This window comes from Bactrocera neohumeralis, chromosome 4 (assembly GCF_024586455.1).
Source record: "Bactrocera neohumeralis isolate Rockhampton chromosome 4, APGP_CSIRO_Bneo_wtdbg2-racon-allhic-juicebox.fasta_v2, whole genome shotgun sequence".
NCBI lineage: Eukaryota > Metazoa > Arthropoda > Insecta > Diptera > Tephritidae > Bactrocera > Bactrocera neohumeralis.
Genome location: NC_065921.1, coordinates 8,130,707 through 8,150,443, shown reverse-complemented (window position 1 = coordinate 8,150,443; position 19,737 = coordinate 8,130,707). Strand labels below are relative to the sequence as shown.

Here is a 19,737-nt window from a genome sequence, read left to right as displayed (position 1 = left end):
TTTTTAATTATTTCTAATTTTCTTTAGAAATTGTCATTATTTATTGCAAATATTTTACAGTTACATGGCTAAAAATATAATAAACGAAGCACCAACGTCGTCAGCTCAAAAAACTCACATCAGAAAAAGGCAGAAGTATAACTGACTCAAACGTACTATCGATAAATTCGCTTTCTTATATTTTTATATTAGATGTACAAGTATTGCTATGCCAGGATAATTTACTTATTAAATGAGATCAGCCATGACGTTTTACGTAATTTCAGGTAGAATACCAGTTCGCATTTCATTACTCTCTACCTACTTTTCTTAGGTATATCAAGTCAAATAATAAGAAGTTTCTTTGAAATTTCCATATACCACAATCGAACTTGTATTTACTAGTGTCTACACATCTCTAACGTTGACAATCAGTAGAATAAAGCAAACTGTCAAATGGGAAATTTTTCGTGATTGTCAACAATTAAAATAGACTTAAGAAATTTTTATTACAAACCAACATAAAAATACGTAAAAATCATTTAAAAACACATTTGCAAATCAGAGAGATCAATCCATAGATTAGCGGTTAAAAAGCATAGGATTAGAACGTGAAGAAGATGTCATCAATGTCGCCATCTGAGGTAAGTTCTAAAAAGAGTGATTTTCGGAATATTTCTTTTTTTTGTTGTTTTGCGTTTTGTGTATGTGGACTTTAACGATTTCATATGAAAATCAATGGACAAAGCAAACAGCTGGCTGCTGGACAAAGGCTGCAAATGTCTATATAGTGAAGGTTAATACAAACAAACGAAAAAAAGAATGGAATGCTCCATTGAAAGAAGTGTATATGTAGGTGGCTGTACCCAAACCCGCCAACGATATGGTTCATTAATTTAAAGAAACGTAGACATATTCTAGGTACTGTTTAATCGGCCGCGTCACCACCCACTTTGCATTTCTTTGACAAAATTGTTGTTTGCTGTTTGTGTTCTTTGTTCATAGATGCTGAACATGTTTGTTATCAACTGCAGGAAATTTTGAAAGTAATGTAGATTTGTGAGCTTGTATCGACAACCCCTCTTCTTAGCTTTGACTGTTTTCTAAGCTAACATTTGTTGAAACGTATTCAATTCAGATTTACTGGCATGCCCTATTAATATGGATTGTTTTCCTACTTTGTGTAGTAAATGTTGCCTTAATTCGTCAAATATTAAAATCTACTCTATACAACGATTTTATTTTGCTTGTTTTCTTAGTTGCAGAATGATCCAGTAGCGATGGTAAGCGTAAAGATTATTTACATTTTAAAACGCAATGCCGTGGAAATATTTATCAAATAAGTAAGATTAGTTGTTTATATAGCTTCAAGTGCACTTGCATACTTCCCAAATATGTTGGCATTATTTATATATATTCGGAATGCCGATGATAAGAAACGCGATAATAAATTAAAAGGGTGTTGTTTTTAGAGAAATTTTTATTCAAAATAAGAGGAGTATGGCGTTTGCAGAATATGTATTCTGTTAAATTTTCATTGATAATATAATTATTGATATAATAATTATGTACAGTAGCTACCGAAATAAATGCGTTTAAACTTGTTTTAAGTGAGATATAAGCATATAAGAAGCGCTTGCTAGTCATCACGTCCTAATATTTCTAAAAGCTAATCGATTCAACATTTGTACGCCGCTGACCTTAGCGCCATTTAATGGCGTGTCTCGAGCTGATAATAGTGCCATTTTCCTACAAAAATTAATTATTTTAAACTTATCACACATGCCTATTAAGAAACATTTGTAGCTATTTATATTGCTACATTTCGATCGAATTATTTTACTGCTGTTTTGGTACAAATATAGTACACGAAACAAATTTGTTCATGCTAATACTTGCTGACACATTTGATACATTCTAAAAATAAATTAACACTTCCATTGATGGCGCTACAAGCATTTTGTGTTCATTCACATCTCAAGTGATCTGATCACGCACATACATACATATACTCATACAAATTACTTATTTTTTTATTTTTATTGATAATCGCATATGATTTCGCAAGTACAATTTTTTACGCATTCCCTCAGTTGCTAATTCGAACTTAAGTTTTGCTAATTGTAAATCTCCCGCCACATCTTTCGAATGCTTAGTAACACAAAAGCTCAACGGAATATAATCAATAAAAAACATTGTGAAAATTTGCATTCAACTGAAAAAAATATCAATTTTACAAAGTGAAAAAACCTGCTGTTTCGTGGAACCACAGTTGATAATCTTACACTAGGCTCACACATGACTGATTAAATTTTTCTTAATGTTTTTATTTTGCATTTTAATCAGTCATGCAATTGTCGCTGGTGGGCTTTAATCGTTTATAATATGCGTCCAATTGGTTCGAGATTAAATAGAGGTGACATACAAAATATAAAACATATTATTACTGATTTAGTGTTAATAGTGTTCATATTTGTTTATAAAAAAATAATAATAATAGAATAATTAATTAACGTGTCTTGAAATTAGTCAAATAAATGTATAAAAATTAATTAAATTATTTTCATTTTAAATTTAAAAATTAACAACATGAAACGTGTTTAAACTTTAAACATATGACAGTGAAGTAAACTGCAAATACTGTAATTGTTGGGTATGAAATCAGTATACATTATTAGACGAAAGTGTGAACCGAGAGTGTGTGCCTTAGTTTTAGTAATATTGTGTAACCAACATCGTTTTTCTCATACGATATCTTACTAAAAATCTGAAATATTTGCTGGGTTCTTGAACCTACTATTGGAAATGATATACATATATACATATGTATATATCGCTAAGTAAAATATTTCAACTATTTATAAGAACTTCCTTAGCGTTTGAGATATCGTTCTAAAATTTGTCCATATCCTTTTCTCCTCAAGAAGCTGCTCATTTGTCGGAACCGCCGATATTGGACCACTATAGCATATATGTAGCTGCCATACAAACTGATCGGTCAAAAGTCAAGTTCTTGTATGGAGAACTTTTGTATTTGACGAGATGTCTTTACGAAATTTGGAATGAATTATTTTCCAAGGCAACTGTGGAACCTCCGAGGAAATTGTTCTGATCGGACCACTTTAGCATATAGCTGCCATACAAACTGACCAATCGATTTTAAATTATTGTATGGTAAACTTTTTTATTTGGAAGATATTTTCACGAAATTTGTATAGATTTTGGTCCAAGAAGGCAGCGATATAATCTCCGTTCAAATTCTTGACATCAGACCTTTATAACATAGCTCTGTCATATAAATCGGCCGATAAAAATCAGGATAAGGATCTTTTTAAACCTTTTTATGCTATAAAAAATGCAGCTGTGAAGGGTATTAAGCTCCGTCGTAGCCGAAATTAGCGATTTACCTTTTTAGTTTATTTATAATATAAACTGTTTCTCAAAAAAATTCACAAAAAGTCGCGTTTTTGCTGGCCTGCAAGTGAATTTTTTCTCTTAAAACTAATTTCTCTAAAATTTATTTTATGTTTTCGTGTATATATAAAAATTTAGGTTTAAATTTACTTAAAAAAAACTAATTTAGCTCTTTATGCAACATTTCTGGGGCAAGTAAATAGCCTACATGGCTGATAGCGTGCTGCATGCGATTTTTGTGTTGCACTTCACATCACAGCTGTGAACACTTTCACAGCCATTTACTATATATGGCGCCACAGCACAAACAATGTATGTAAGTCCGAAATGTGTTGCATAAACATCTCGCTCCTGCATGTAAGTGGGGAACACGTGACTGTCATTAAATGTCTACCAGGTAGCAAGTTTGCGCAATATTTTTGCTTTAAGCCACACGCGGAAATGTTGACAGTTGACAAGCTAGCGCCGTTGCGCTGTGGCACAAGCCAACCAACGTTAATTTTAAATCCATTAGATGCACCTTGATTTGCATAATTGAAGATTGTTCGTCAATTGCTGTTGATTTTTGCTCTTGTTGCTAAAAATTATTTGTTTCTGACCCAAAATGTATTACAAACCTGCATACATACATACATACATACATGTACAAATAAATATGCATAGAAATGAATTCTGCAAGTAAAAATTCAACATCAATTATTCGCAATTTTTCATTTAAAAGGCGTAAAAGTATTGCCACATAATAAAAACTTATAACCACATAAATAAAATAGAATTTAGCTTTCACCGCAACTCCTCCCCCATATAATCACATCCATATGCAAAAGCCACTCAAAGCCCTACCACTTTTCCGCAGTCAATCACGTATACGCCACGCTGTACCACAAGCAAAAGCCAAATATCACTCACTGCCTTGTTGTTGTCAGCATAAAGCAATTAATTATTTATTGCCATCAACCACTGATCGCCATGCCAATTTATTGCTTTTCTTCGCAACTCACACAGATGACTCAGCCCTGTTTGGGTTGTGTTGTTGGCAGCGCCCACTCTGCGAAGTTTGTTTTGTGCTGAAACGTGTTTGCAGTTTTTTGCGTACTTTTATTTCTCACATTTGGCATATACAAGCGCACGCATGAGCGGCTAATCAAGTGTCCGTCTGGTCAGCATGTTGTCCAGCTGTTCTCGCAACCAGTTTGTTAGCCGGTTTCAAAACTAGTGGACAGTTGATTTGATTTTATCTCGCGCGCTGTAATTAAACAGTGTAACGAATGTGCTCTATGTAGATGTGGTGGAGTTTTTATTTGAAATAGGTTTCCACATTTTTCCAATCAGTGTGGATATTTAATTAAACAATTAATTTTTTCTGACAGCTTCGTTTATTATACAATGAATACCGTAATTAGTGCCTCAGTTTTTGAGAATTCGATCTGAAATTTTGTACACACCTTTTTTTCTCTAAAAATCATCTCGTTTGTCAGAATAGCCGATTTCGAAACACTATAAGATATAGCTGCCATACAAACCGATCTATCAAACTCAAGTCAATGTATGGAAAACTTTTTTACTTGCCGAGATATCTTCACGAAATACGGCACATATTATTTTCCAAACCAATACTACAATCTACGAGCAAATTGTTCAGATCGAACCACTATAGCATATAGCTGCCATACAAACTGACTTATCAAATTTATGTTTTCGTATGTAAAACTATTTTGCTTGACGAGATATCTTCGTGAAATTTGGCATAGATTATTCTACATGGCAACCGTATAAATTCTGAAGAAATTGTTCAAATCGGATCACTATAGCAAACAGCTGCCATATAAACTGATTGGTCAAAATCAAGATAAAAGTCTTTTTGTACCCTTTTATGCTATAAGAAATGCAGCTGTGTAGTGTATATAGGTTCGCAACAGTCTAAATTAACGTTTTTTCTCTTCATTCTTATTTAATTGTGGATTTATTTAACTCATTGTCATTTTGCCCCACTGTACCTTACTGCCATGCCGCTTGCTTTCGTTTGTTTTTGCCTGTTATTCGCCACTGCCGGTTGTTAGTATCTAGCTTGTTTCTCTTTAATTCTTTTATTTTTGTTGGAAATATGGTTGTAGCTAAATGTGCGCCTTGTTGTGGCAAGCTGAGGCGGCTGGTGTTTCTACACGATTGGCATCAGTTGTGGTTGGCACGCGAATTCGCCAAGTGTACGAAATAAACTTTGCTCTATATATAAAACGAAACGAAAAAAGTCTCTAATAACAGAAATATTTTGCAAATGTTTTCAATATATTCACTAATCTCAACATTTAACATTAAACAAAATTCATGCGTTAAAATGTGTTCCAAGTGTGCGGCAAATTGTCGGTGTTGAAATGCTTGTGTTATTTTTGTGAAAATTTGAAATTTATTGCTTGTTACTAGGGAAATTAAAAGCAGTGTTGTTGTGTATATAAAATACACGAAGGTAAAAATAGAGTACTCAAACTAAAAAAATTAAATAAAAATATATAAAAAATAAAATTTAATATTTAAAAACTTATAAATAAACATTGTAAAAAAAAATAATCATAAAACTATATAAAAAAATTATAATTAAAAATTATAATAAATTATAATTACTTAAATCCTATTTAAGTCGCAAACACTGTTAACTGTTTGACCAAAATCTAAATAAAAACAAAATTATTTCAAAATCTTATAAATACAACAAAAACTAATATAGCTTTTCATGCGGAAATTAAAAAATGTTTATTGATTTTTTTTTGTTAATTTTTACATTTTTTTTAATATATTTTATACTTAAAATACGTGCAGAAATATGGCAATTTGTGTTAATTATTATTTATTTATTTGAGCTTAAACGTGCATGAATCACTTCTGAGCACATTTCTATACAGGAAATACCTCAAAACCGCAGATCTTTCGTAATATTTAATAATCTGCACAGCAGGGTTGCAAATAATGCATTCAAAAATTATTGAATTAACAATTAAATTAAATTTTTTAATTATTTTATAATTCTGAAAATCTTTGTTAAAAATAATTTCACAATTTTTAATTCCAAATACACATTTAAATGATTTTTATTTTACCTATTTGCACTATGATTTTTAGATTAAAAATTAAATTTTCAATATACATATAATTCCGATCAATTTTTATTTTTTTAACATTGAAAATTTTATTAAAAAAAAACGTGAAAATTTAATTTTTAAAAATTGAAAAATTGAAATTTTTTTAAGTGAAAATTTAATTCTCCATTCCAAAATTGAAAAAAAATTGATTTCAAAATTAGATTAAAAAAAATTAATTCAACTTTTGCATTTAAAACTAATTTTTCGGTTTAATCCCAATATTGAAATTAAAAAATAAAATTGAAAATCAAATTTTTATTCCAAAATTTTTAATTAAATTAAATTTTTATTATATACATACATATGTATCTCCAATTTTGCATTTAAAAACTAAATTTTTAATTACAACATTGAAATATAATTTTCATCACAAAATTGAAAAAAAAATTGATTTACTATAGAACTTATAATTCAACTTTTGAAATTAAAAATTATATTTTCGGTCTTTGGAAATTGAATTGTCACATTTTAAAAATAATATTTTAAATTTTTCAGTTTTTAAAAGTAAAATTTAAAATTTTTTTTTTCAATTTTTAATCGCAATATGTATTGATAATACCAAATTCCAATTTTGGGATTAAAAACTTAAAATCTAATTTTTATTTCAAAATTTTTGAATTAAAAAATTCGCAACCCTTTGTGCAGCATTTTTTAGAAACATTTCGGAATTTTTTTTTTTTACTTTTCAATCGTAGAATCACAAGTATTTAATAAATGAAATCTCGGCTTTATAAACTAAAAATAAGAAATTTTAAAAATTAAATTTTATTTTTCAACTTTTGTCCTTAACATTTTGTATTTGAGGCTATAAAACATATCTGCATGCACAAAATATACAAATTATATTCAAAAACCGTTACTGCAACGCAATGCGCTAAAGAACGCGGAAATCTATTTTTATTTTTTCAGCATTAATTTCTTTAAATATTTACTAATTCATTATTACTTAACAGGGAAATAGCCGAATTTTGTTTGCATGCGTGCCAAATTTTATGCGAATTTCGCGCAATAAATAATTTGAATGAACGCTTCGGTGGCAACGTGATTGTTTTGTTTTGGTGACTTTTGCTTGACGCATTCGTGATTTTGTAATCTTTTATTTGCTTTGAATCATAACTATTTCATCTCGCAAATATACATCATGTATGTATATACTCAAATATAGACACATTTATGCTTTAATAATTTAATTTAATTGTTGTATAAAATCACGAGCTTGAGAAGAAGAAGAAAAAAACTAATAAAAAATCCGAGATAAGAAACGGGCATTCCAGTTTATAATAAACATATACATACATACACACGAATCTATAAGTAGGACCAAAAAAGTGTCTGCTCTATTTGTGTGCACCCACGCTTCGGATGATTAGACTTTCACCTAGACTATCGCGATCACTTCACTTTCATTTGTGGCTGCTAGACATGTTGAATGCTAATTAAGTTATGAGACACGGCTCTGGGTGCTAAGACATCACGTGTTTGAAGGAAAAAAAAGAAATGTTTAAAAAATTGAAAAAGACAAAAAATTGGAAAAGACAACAAAAACATTAAAAAAATGCAACAAAAAAATTTAAAAAAAAAAAATCTGCAAAAAAATTTAAAAATAAAGCAAAAAAAATTAACAAAAGACAATAAAAAGTGAAAAATAAAAAAATAAAATAGAACATTATCTGGTAACATGCCAACATCTGTGGCTCGTCTGTTTCCAACTCAACTTTTCACCTGTTACTCATCGTCGTTTGGTGGCTGCGGCAAGCGTTTGCTGGTTGCTACACGCTTAACTTCATGAGATTTTCAAAATATAAATCTATTTATTACCCATCACAGCGCATATACGCGCCATAATTAGCCGGTCGAGCATTGCTTATGCTGGTTAATAAACGCACGCACACATGCATACATACATACAAGCAAAAAATAAGTGTGGCTGCGCATTTGCTTGGCCACGCGCCAAAACAATTACTAAAACGCAGAGAAACAATAAAAAGTGCTTTTGCAAAAAATAATTCAAAGCACATAACGAGCACTTTACACATACACATATACAAACATACATATGTATGTATGTAGAAATATTGATAGTTTCATATTTAATGTGCCATAAACACGCTCTTCTATGCTGCACCACACGCATTTATGGTCAATTTATGTATAAACATCATCATTCGCCCGAAATCCCAAAAACCGCCAAGATATGAGTATTTTGTGGCGTTCTTTGTTGATTAAAAGCTTTGAAATTTGCTTGCAGCACATATCACACACACACATACATGCATATAGAAACACTTGTGTATCTTGTTTTGAGAAAAAAAGAAATAAAAAAGTAATAATTGGAAAAAATAATCAAAAGCTGTTTATTTGATATGAATATTTATAAACATACAATGTATGTATGTAAATATGTATGAATTTTCGTGTGCTCAGCGGTTTGTCTCATAATCTTGTTATCGCTGCTTGTTCTGTGTGCTTAAAATAGCAAACAAACAGTTAGGTGTGTTAAGAATTCATATAATTTCCATATTTAGGCAAAATATATGATAGTTTGCAACAATTTTTTTAGACGCCAAAGCATATTATTTGCGTTGTACATTTGTATGTATGTTTGTATTTATACATTTGTATACCAAAAACAGTGTTAAAATATTTGGTGTTTGAAAATATTTACAATGTGGTAATAAAATTAATATTTGAGTACATTTTTTGTTATAAAAATTATTTAAAAAAATTATTTTGCAAAAAAAAAATATTTTTTGGAAAAAAATGTATTTTATAAATTTGTATACGAACAAAAGTGTTAAAATATTTTTCATGAAAATATTATTTTTTAAGTACATGTTGGGTATAACAATTATTCAAAAAAACTATTTTGTGAAAAAAATTTTATTTGAGAAAAATTTTGTTTTTTTTTTTGATGTTTTAAATTTCTACTAAATTATATATATATGTATGTATGTATATTTGTTTTTTATTTGTACTAAAATATATATTTTTGAAATACTTCTACTATAGTAACATTTTAAAGTTCTACTTAAATATAAAGCTTTTTTCGAAATTAAAATTTTTTTCTTAAATTTTTTTCGAGAATGAAAATTTTTCCAAAAAAATCATTTTTTCTGCTAAATAAAATTATTTTACAAATTTTTTCGAAAAAAATCGAAAAAATTTAATTTTTGTAAAAAATTCTAAAACGTAATTAGAATATAATTTTTTTTGGAAAAAATTTCCAAAAAAATCATTTTTTTGTAAATTTTTTATAATTTTTAATCGAAAAAAATCGTAATTTTGTTATGAACTAAGTAATTTTTTTTAGTTTTTTTTATTATATTTTTTTACCAAATTGAATTTTTTCCTCAAAACATTTTTTTCTACTAAATAATCAATTTTCATTATGTTATAAAAGCTTTATTATTCGTAATATTTTTTTATGTTTACTAAAATATGTATATATATTTTTAAATTTCTACAAGAATATACACTTTTTTTGAAATGCAATTCTTTTTTCAAAATTTTTTATTAAAAAAGTAAAATTTCTCCAAATAATAGTTTTTATTATTTTTATAGTTAAAAGTGTTTTTTACAAATTTTGATTTTTCGTATTTTTTTTTTAATTTTCTACTAAAATATATATTTTGTTTTACGAAATAGTTTTTTTTTACATTTTTAGTAAAAAAATAATAAAATAATAAGTTTTTACATATTTAAAAAAAATCAAAAAGGATTAGATATAAAAAAAATTGAATTGCGTAAAATATATTTTTTCTGAACTAAATTTTTTTAATATTTTTTTTTACTAAAACTAAATTTTTTCCTAAAAATAAATTTTTCTACTAAATAAGCAGTTATTAAAATTTTAACAAATTTTTAATCGAAAAGTATTCAAAAACCTTGATTATTGGTAAAATTTTTCATTACTACTAAAACATATACATATGTACATATGTACATATATTTCTTAAATTTCTGCTCAAATATATTTTTTGTTTTAGTTTCTTTCAAAATATATATATATTTTAATTAATTTCTAGTAAAATATACAATGTTTTACAAAAGTTTCTTCTTTTACAAAAATTTCTACAAATAATAGATTTTATTATTTTTATATTTATTTTAAAAGCACCCATTATATTCAATCCACTCTTAGTATGTATTTAAGCACCTATGATTTCAAAAACTGCAAATTCCAACTCATAAATATTTTATTAATTTTAACATTTTTTCTACCAATCCAATCCAGTTCTTAACCAGTCTTTGCACGTTGAAGTTGGTTTTTGGTTCCCACCAAAGCATTTTTCAACAGCACAGCTAATTCCAAAGTACAAACATAGCTTACGCGGCAAGAATAAGCAAATGCGAATATTATACTTTGTCTTATCGTTGAGGAAAACGTAAATAAATAAGTCGTAAAGCGTTAAGACCCAACGCGAGACTCTTCATGCTCATTAAGATGGACAAAAGATATTGTTTGTTTTGAAAAAGAATAGCAAAAGTGGCCTACTGTTCCATTTTTTGCAATAAAACAGGTGGAGCAAGAATGCTAATGACGGAATTATGAGAACACTAAGTAAATTTAAATTTCGAGTTTTCTGCAATTTGATAACTGCGTGCTGAAAAAAAGAAGTATAATACTTGAATTAAGTATAATACCTCGTATGCATGAATATATTAAATTTTAGCAAGTGCTTGCTTAGGCTTCTCTTTAAAGCAAAATGATTCATACATAATGTTCATAACAAGTAGGTGGATTTAATAAAAAATAATCATAATTTAAATTTCGAAAATTGTCCTATTAACCGTCTTATACCGGTTCTGTATCGGTTACATATACCCGAAATAATTTGTTTTTCGGGCTGTTGAGAAGAAAAAGATGTGTAAAATATAGCCTCTGAAAAAAATATTATTTTTTCCTATAAAAGTTTTTCGATCATCAAATGTGTTGATTAAAAAAAAATATTTTTTAAATTTTCGAAAATAATTTTCTTTAAGTTATAAATATATTTTATACCCAGAATGCATATTAAGTTTGTCACAAAGTTTGTAACGCCTAGAAAGGAACTATATGTTATATATAAATGATCAGCGAGACGAGCAGAGTCGATTTATATATGGCCGTCCGCCTTTTTGTACACAAAATAGTCGCTTAGTTTTTAAAATATCGTTCTAGGATTGTGCAAACATATTTTTCTAACCAAGAAGTTGCCAATTTGTCGGAACCGCCAATATCGGACCACTATAGCATATAGCTGCCATACCAACTCTCCGTTGAAAATCAAGATAAAGATCTTTTCATACCCTTCTGTATTATAAATATACACACCTGTGACTTTTTCTTGTTTTTCTCTAATAAAGTGTAATTTTTTCGCTCTTCATTTTCACCGTTATGCTGTCATTTACAATATTATAGTGCATTTAATAAAAATTTGTATTGCCAACTTTCACCGCCAACCCACTTTTCGCTGCTCCAAAAGACATCTAGCGCAATTGACACAATTTGCCGCACAATTAGAGCAAAACGTGTTGCAATTTGAGAAATTAATTTTTCTTTTTTAATTAACTCACTTTCGACCCAATTCATTTAATTTCGCAATTATTTTTCAAATTTCCAGGCAATCATTTGAACTAACCAACTTTATTCTAACCATAAACATATAGTACATACATACATACATACATACATACATACATACATATGTGTATCTGTGCATACATGCCGCGAAGTTCAGTTATTTATCGCCATTAAAAGCTGTTAAGTCATTTGTGTAAACTGCGCGTCGCTGGCTGGCAATGTTGAAACATTTTTGTAAACAAAATAAACGAGCACAGGTGAAAATGAGCCGTTTCATATGCATAATAATAATAAAATAAATAATGAAACAACAACCACTCCAGTCAACAATATTTACACCACACACACACAAATGTTTGTCAACTGAGTCTGCGCAAAAAGACGCAGAAACAAGAACGCCCCACCAATTTGTCTAGCTTTGGGTGAACGACTTTGCTCCACCGCCTTTCCCTCGCCGCCGACTTTTGCTTCTTTCGGCAACAACTTTGCTTCTTCTCACGCCTTCTGCTTTTTGCCAAGCTTTGAGCTAATGGATTTGAAACGCTGTTGGCAAAGCGAAAAGCGTGTGCGCACGTGTACGTGAGCCACAGCCACAGCATTTTGGTATTTCCAGTTGAATTGCGTCTTAACATAATGTGAACACAATGAATAAACTCGAAATTCTTTTGGCAAACTCAAGTTTCAATTAGTAGTCGTTTGAAGTGTTGATCGCTGAAATGGCACAATACTTGAGCTTGATGAGTGTTTATTCATTTATTCATGCCGATTGTGATCAATTGTGATCAGAAGTAATCAACTCGCACATTGATTTATTATAAAGGGGGTTTCAATAGGAGTGTATCGAATGTCAAATGTTAACTTCGTTGGGAACGATGCTATAATACCCTTCACAAATGCATTTATTATGGTAAAAAAGTGGATAAAAAGAATTTCAACTTGCTTTTGATTGATCAGTTTGTATGATAGCTATATGCTATAGGGTTCCGATCTGGACAATATGTTCAAAAGAGATTTTAGTGTTGTTTCCATGCAAGGACTATAATTTGATCGATCAGTTTGTATGACAGCTATATGCTGTAGTTATCAGCGGTTCCGACAAACGACTAGCTCCTTAGGCATAAAAAAACGTATGAAAAGTTTTAAGTCTATACCTCAGTCAGCTCGTCGAGCTGTGCAGTTATATACATACATATATAAATTTATTGGGCAGTCGAAAAAGATTTTTCTTTTTTTTAAACAAACTTCAACTTATTTTTTTATGTACATATATAATGAACTTTAATGAAGCAATTATGTGACATTTTGGTCGACCACTTTTTTGCCATTTATCCGCTAGAGGCATTAATCCGACAGTGTAAAACTTTTCTGGTTTCTCGGCGAAAAACTGCGACAAGTAATTTTGCACAGGCTTCTCTTGAAGCCAACTTTACTCCATTAAGGGAGCTCTGCATTGACCGAAACAAATGGTAGTTCGATGGGGCAAGGTCAGGGCTATATTTCGTCAATCCTGAGCGACCATTTGTTGAGCTTCACCACGCTTGAACCGTGATCTTTTTCGCACATTATTGTCGTATTTGATCCACTTTTCGTCTCCTGTTACCATTCGCTTCAGAAATGGTTCGATTTCATTTCATTTCAGCAAAGAATTGCATAGCGAATTTCTTCACTCATTTTTGAACAGCTGTAATTTTTTTTTCAACTTCCCGATTTTATATTCTTTTTTGATTAAATGAAGCTTAAAATCACGCCTTTCCAACACTATATGGTATGACACAATGTGATTGGTAGCACTGGAGATATAAGACTGCAACGACATCTATTGACAAAATACGAAAAGACTTTTTCGACTACCCAATATTATCGACCATTCCAAAATTGACTACCCTGTATATTAATATTTTATGTATTCTTATTTTATTTCTTTATTTTTATTTTATTCTATAATTTTTTTTTCTCTTTTAAACTATTCATGCTTGTGTCGCTCTAGGATTAAAGCTGCCAAATTTGGAATTTCGAGACAAATGTTGCTTCTAACACCATCTGGGGAATAATTAAATTTAAATAGAAGTTCTTCTATAATTATTGTAATTATGAACTCGTAAACAAGGTTTAAGCCGACTGAGCTTATGGACAGCTGAATTAGATTGGCCGTTGTAAGATTTAGAGCCAAAAGACCAAAGGTCGCAGTCAGTCGTTAGCAGAATGCCATGAGGCCAAATAGTTAACGTCGATTCTAACAAAAAACGAGTTCATTTTAGCATATTTTAGAATAATATTATTTTATCATGCAATAACTTGGCACCCACATTATTTTATTGACAATGTAAGGGCATTGCGAGCTCTGCCTGGTACTTTACCAATAAAAAACCTAAAAAAATGAAACACATTTCGCTCGCTAACGCAGTCTAGGTGTTGTTCAATAGCTTGGAACGAACTTTTTATAGTTTCTTATTCGGCATTGTGTTGGCAGATTTTCTGTTAATGTGCGCTTTTCTTTATATACAGCAAATAAACTGATGTTGCCAGATCTGACGTATTTTTTTTTAATATACATATGGTTGAAATAATGCCCACAATCCGTTTTGTTTTTGTTTATTTACACTAACCAGTCTTTAATTGTTTCACCGAAATTCCATAAAAGTCATTCCACTTAATTTTGCGAATAAATCATTTCCATATCTGCAGCAAGCATTATTTGTTTAGTCTCACTGCGGCCGGTCTTATGTCATCGCACATGGGAACACTTCCTAGTATTTGCATGAATGCGTGATTAATGAAGTGCGCTTTCGTTAGATTCGTTTGAAGTAATTAAAAATTAATGTAACTCTCATGTAATTTGATGGATGCAAAAACAACAACAACAACGCTAACAGTGATTCATAATAAATACCCGCCAGCAAGTACTCACAGCATCAAAGCTAATTATTTGCTTTTGCTTAAATGGCAACTCACCAGCAACAAATATGACATGGCAGATTTTCTCTCTTGTCACGATATCCAAACCAAATGTCAGGTTGTCGGGGAAAAATGCTAAGAAATCAGCGAATGATTTGAGACAACTGCCAAGCAAAAGCTTACTCGCCGTGCTGACTTCGCTTACATACATACATAAATACATACATAGGTTTGTCTGTTTGTATGTGGGAGAGCCCAAACTGCACACTGCAAATCTCTGATAAACCCTGAAAATTGCAGCAGTCGCATAACTAGACGGTAGTGCAGTGCAATAGATTAAAGCGAATGGTTCGCGAACTCAGCAACGCCAGCAAAGGCAGAATGTGCAAATATTCTATAAACAAATGCATAAGTGACTTGAAAATAAGTGAAAAACAAGCGCAAATCTAAAAATATGCAACACAAACATAATCTCATAGCGTGAAAAGAATAATTTTTGCAAACTTTGTAAGTTCAACGTAAAAAAGGTGCACACACTCGCTCATAATGCGCGATTAAACGCTTAGACGCTGACCGGTTTCGCCGGCTATTAACACTTGCTTATCCACACACACACACATTCATACAAATTTTCGTCTATTTGTATGCACTTTGTGTGTGCGTGTGTATTTGTTTGGCGGCGATTTGTTTTCTACGCCGCGTGCATGCGCGTTTCACGTGCCTTTTAGCGCTTTGGTTAGCAGTTCGCCTGTTGGCTGTAAGTTTCGCTGCGATTTCGCTTTGTGCTCTCCCCTTTTTTTTGCTTTTGCTATTGCAATCTCCTATTTTCTAATATTGCACGCGTCAACTACACGCCACTGCTGCCATTGCAATCGGCTTTTGTTGTGGGGATTAAAAGTAAAGCAAAAAAGTGAATAAAGCTAAAGAGTAAAGAGATAGCGCAAATAAAGCTTGTTTGCAAAATCTAACAATTTTATATAAAAATTTTTATTTTATTTATTAAAATTTGATTATATATATTTTTTTTTTAATTATTTTGCGAGTATGTGATTTATATTCCTCATTTTGTTTTGAGTTTTAAACTTTTTATACCATACACATCATCAAGTGATTTTGTAGGTTAGTTCTAACTGAGTTATGAACTAAGTAAGGTAGCTCTTGTAGATTAGATTATATACTGTATATTTTCAAAGACTATAGTGTGCCTTAATGTTGATAATTCTTGTTAAAAAAGTGTCCAATAACTGTTTTCAGATATGCATGCGATTTTTTTAAGGAGTTACATGGGTTTCCTCGAGTAAAAAACATTCTTTTTCATCAATTTCTTTCTCATATATATTTTATTGGAATTTTTATTGTTACAAACATACGCTATTAATAAAGAAATTCTAAAATTTTTGGAAAAAATATTTTAAACTCGGACATTACGACGCCGACCATGCGCCCGCATTGGCAGGATAACTCCTTACAAGATCATCTAAAGTGAAAAATACGTGTTTTAGTTAAAACCTAAACTTAGAACTTGGACGAAGGAAAAAAGACTGAAAATTGGATTTTTGGAGGACATTTTTACCAAAAAATTTAAATTTCACGACATTTCCTTGTTTTCAAATAGTTGTAAATGAAAAAAACTCCGGCGTCCAAGTCTTTCAGAATTGTATCTCAAAGGCCTGTGTAAAATTTCATGAAGATCAGTTGAGTATTTCTCGAGAGATCTTGCCAACCGACTTCATAAACACAGTTTCGAGGAAAACGCGTTTAAAGTCAGCGCACTTAGCCTAACTAGCCTCGAGCGCACAAGTTCTCGAGGCTGTATCTCCGAAAATATTACTCAGATCAACTTGAAAATAGAACAATATTCTAAAGGTGTTGTAGTATTTAATAAGACCTTGAAAAAAATTCGATTTTTGGAAACCCGTAAACCCATGTAACCCCTTAAGTTTGATGCCTCTAACACCCAGAAAGAAACGTGGGAGAACTTACGAAACTTATGTCTAAATGATCAGTGAGACAAGCTGAGGCGATTTAGCCCAGCAGTTTTTAAGATATCGTCCCAAGCTGCTCATTTGTCGGTGCCGCCGAAATCGACCCATATAGCTGTCCTACAAACTGAACGATCAGAATTCATTTAAAAATTTGTTTGTATCTGTGTAGGGTATTATAGCTTTCTTTTTTGATTTAATTCATTTTGTTAAAATAAAAAACCAAAAATAAAAATAAAAATAAATTTGACTCCTCTTTAAGTACCAAAACAGTAAATTTAATGACAAATCAAAATTACGATTTTAATTTGAAACTGAATACTGTTTTTTTTTATCATTTTTTGAGTCAGCGTTTCTGTGTCACGATTTCAAAACCAACAACTGCACGTCCATCGATTTGTTGTTCTGCGTTTGGACTAAGTCCAATCCAGTCAGCTGCTAAGAACATGACCTGAACGTGGCTTTATGCACAAAACAACAACAACAATAATATAAAACAACATTAATAATGAAGATATTAAAAAGCAATAATAAAAAAATCGTAAAAATTAATAAAAGCAACAACAACGTAAAACAAAGCCAATCAAAAACCTACACCACAAATACGTATGCAAATATATATGCAAGTATATACATATATTCCACTTACAAATGCATTTCGAATACAAACATACGAGCCGTGTACATTTTCAAGAACACAGGAACTGCATTCATGCACCGATGACGTACACGCTGACGGCCAATCCGTCAGCATCGACTTTGCCACGATTATTGCACAGTAGCGCAAGTGTCACGGCCAGCTGTTGTATATACTTATTGTAGACAGATATTTATATTTACATGTATGTATATATGTATTTACATTTGTTAGAAAACGTCACTTATAATTAACATCGAGCGTTTTGCATACGTCAACGTCACGCCTGGGCGAACGTACATAAAATCGATTGCATTTTTCGTCTGTCACATTTTTGCGCTCTTTTGCTGCTGTTCTTCTTGTTATTCTTCTACTCAGTATGCGTCTTTGTTCTCGCTCAAGTTTAAGGTGGCGGCAGCAGTGCGCAGAACTTTCGCTGCAAATTGCACTTACATAAGTACTTACATATGTACACACATTTTAATCTAAAGGGTGATCCATTTTGAGGTTCCTTATTTTTAAAGAAAAAACACAGAAAAATCATTCGAAAAGGCATTTTTGGCATTTATTTTGAAGATTATCTCTTTCAAATGTTGACCGCGGCTATGTTTCAGATGGTCCAACCGTTGAGTCCAGTTTTCGAGCATTTGGACAGGTAACTTGAATGACAGGCGAATACCAAATGAATCGCCGGAATTGTCCGCATAGACTTCAGACTTTTATCCCCACAGGCTTCAAATAGTAACGGTGTGATATCGATCTTGGCGCGATAACGGTCGCCAAAACGCGAAATTACACCGAAGTGTTCTCAATAAATCCATTGATTAATGCGATGTGTGGGAAGTGGCGTCGTCTTATTGAAACCAAATGTCGCCGAGATCACGAAGATATATGGACCGATGATTCCACCGGCCCACAAACCACACAAACCCATTGTTTTTTCTAGATGAAATGGCAGCTCTTGAGTCCCTACAGGTTGCCCTTCGTCTCAAATGCGACAATTTTGCTTGTTTACATACCCATTGAACCAGAAATGGGCCTAATTGCTGAACAAAATTCGACTAGAAACATCGGATCTTCTTGGAGTTTTTCAAGAGCCAATAGAGCGAAGCAATGTCGCTTGGGAAGCCCGAGCGGTTTCAGTTTTAATAATTTCAATTTCATTTCAATTTCAATAGAAAAAATTCAATAAAAATACCGCAAGACTTTTTTGACAACCTATTACAAGCTGTATTTTGTATGCCAAGTCGTACCTCCACTTAGATCACCCGTTACATATATACAAAATGCATGCAAAGCCAGCGTTGGTGTGGCCTTTAATGAGTTCACGGTAATTGTTGTTTGCATCAATCTTTTTTTAAAATTGCTGGCAATTTCTTCCACTGCCCACTTAAGCTATTGCTTTTCTGTTGCTTTTACCGTTAGACAGTGTAATGCTTTTACTTGCTTTGTGCGGATTTTCTCTTGTTGTTGTCGCCCATATGTGTTGCTAATTGGATTATTGCCATGTGGTAGCCAAAGCACATTGACATTCACCTTGATCGCTGCTATTCGCTGTCACATATTGGAAATCTGATACACATACATATGTATAATTGCTTTTAAAGTGAGTGTTTTAGTAGTTTTTTGAAATTTCTTGTAGTAAATTAGCTGACTATTGCTTAATGTATATTAAAAAGGTTCTATTATTAAATTAAGCCACTTAGATACATTTGCATAGCGAATTTTTCTATCATATTGCCACAATATTTATATGCTATCACTTACAAACTCACTTAGTTATAATCAGTTAAAGCCAACGCTTTTCATTAAGCGCTTTTCAACAGTTCTTGGTATATGGGAGGCACCCATCCTCAACCGGCGGATACATTCAAATATCTAGGGCTCATCCTGAATAAGAAGCTTTCACGGAAGCCGAATATTGAAAAGAGAGTGGTGCTCTGGCTCTACGACACCATAGTCCCATTATGTTCTATGGAGTCTTTATGTGGTGGAGGGCTCTAGAAAAGACCACACTAAGACACACTTACAAAGAAACTCGAGAGAGTTCAACGGGTGGTCCACTAAGGTCCACTCCAATCATGGCACTTAATGCCATTTTGCACATAGTGCCCATAGGCATAGTCGGAAGGT

At 31.4% G+C, this 19,737-nt stretch overlaps 1 protein-coding gene and 1 long non-coding RNA gene across 7 annotated transcripts in view; one reads left to right on the top strand and one right to left on the bottom strand.

The window, feature by feature from the left end:
* Positions 1-412: 412 nt before the first annotated feature.
* Positions 413-19,737, top strand: part of LOC126756934 (ubiquitin-conjugating enzyme E2 W) — a 43,044-nt gene continuing 23,719 nt past the window's right edge. For 2 of the 6 annotated variants that reach the window (XM_050470439.1, XM_050470440.1), the window contains exon 1: positions 15,318-15,492. Coding sequence is in view for 2 of the 6 variants with exons in the window: in XM_050470442.1 (XP_050326399.1) it covers positions 600-623; positions 1,239-1,262 (48 nt within the window). In the remaining 4 variants the exon portion in view is untranslated. Of the gene's footprint in view, positions 624-1,238; positions 1,263-5,570; positions 5,858-15,317; positions 15,493-19,737 lie in introns of those variants that run through there. The other 4 variants (XM_050470442.1, XM_050470443.1, XM_050470441.1 and 1 more) reach the window with 4 other exon arrangements.
* Positions 14,170-15,055, bottom strand: LOC126756953 (uncharacterized). The gene is made up of 2 exons (XR_007666658.1): positions 14,397-15,055; positions 14,170-14,323 (listed from the first exon to the last, which is right to left on the bottom strand). It is a non-coding gene; the product is annotated as an uncharacterized LOC126756953 (long non-coding RNA).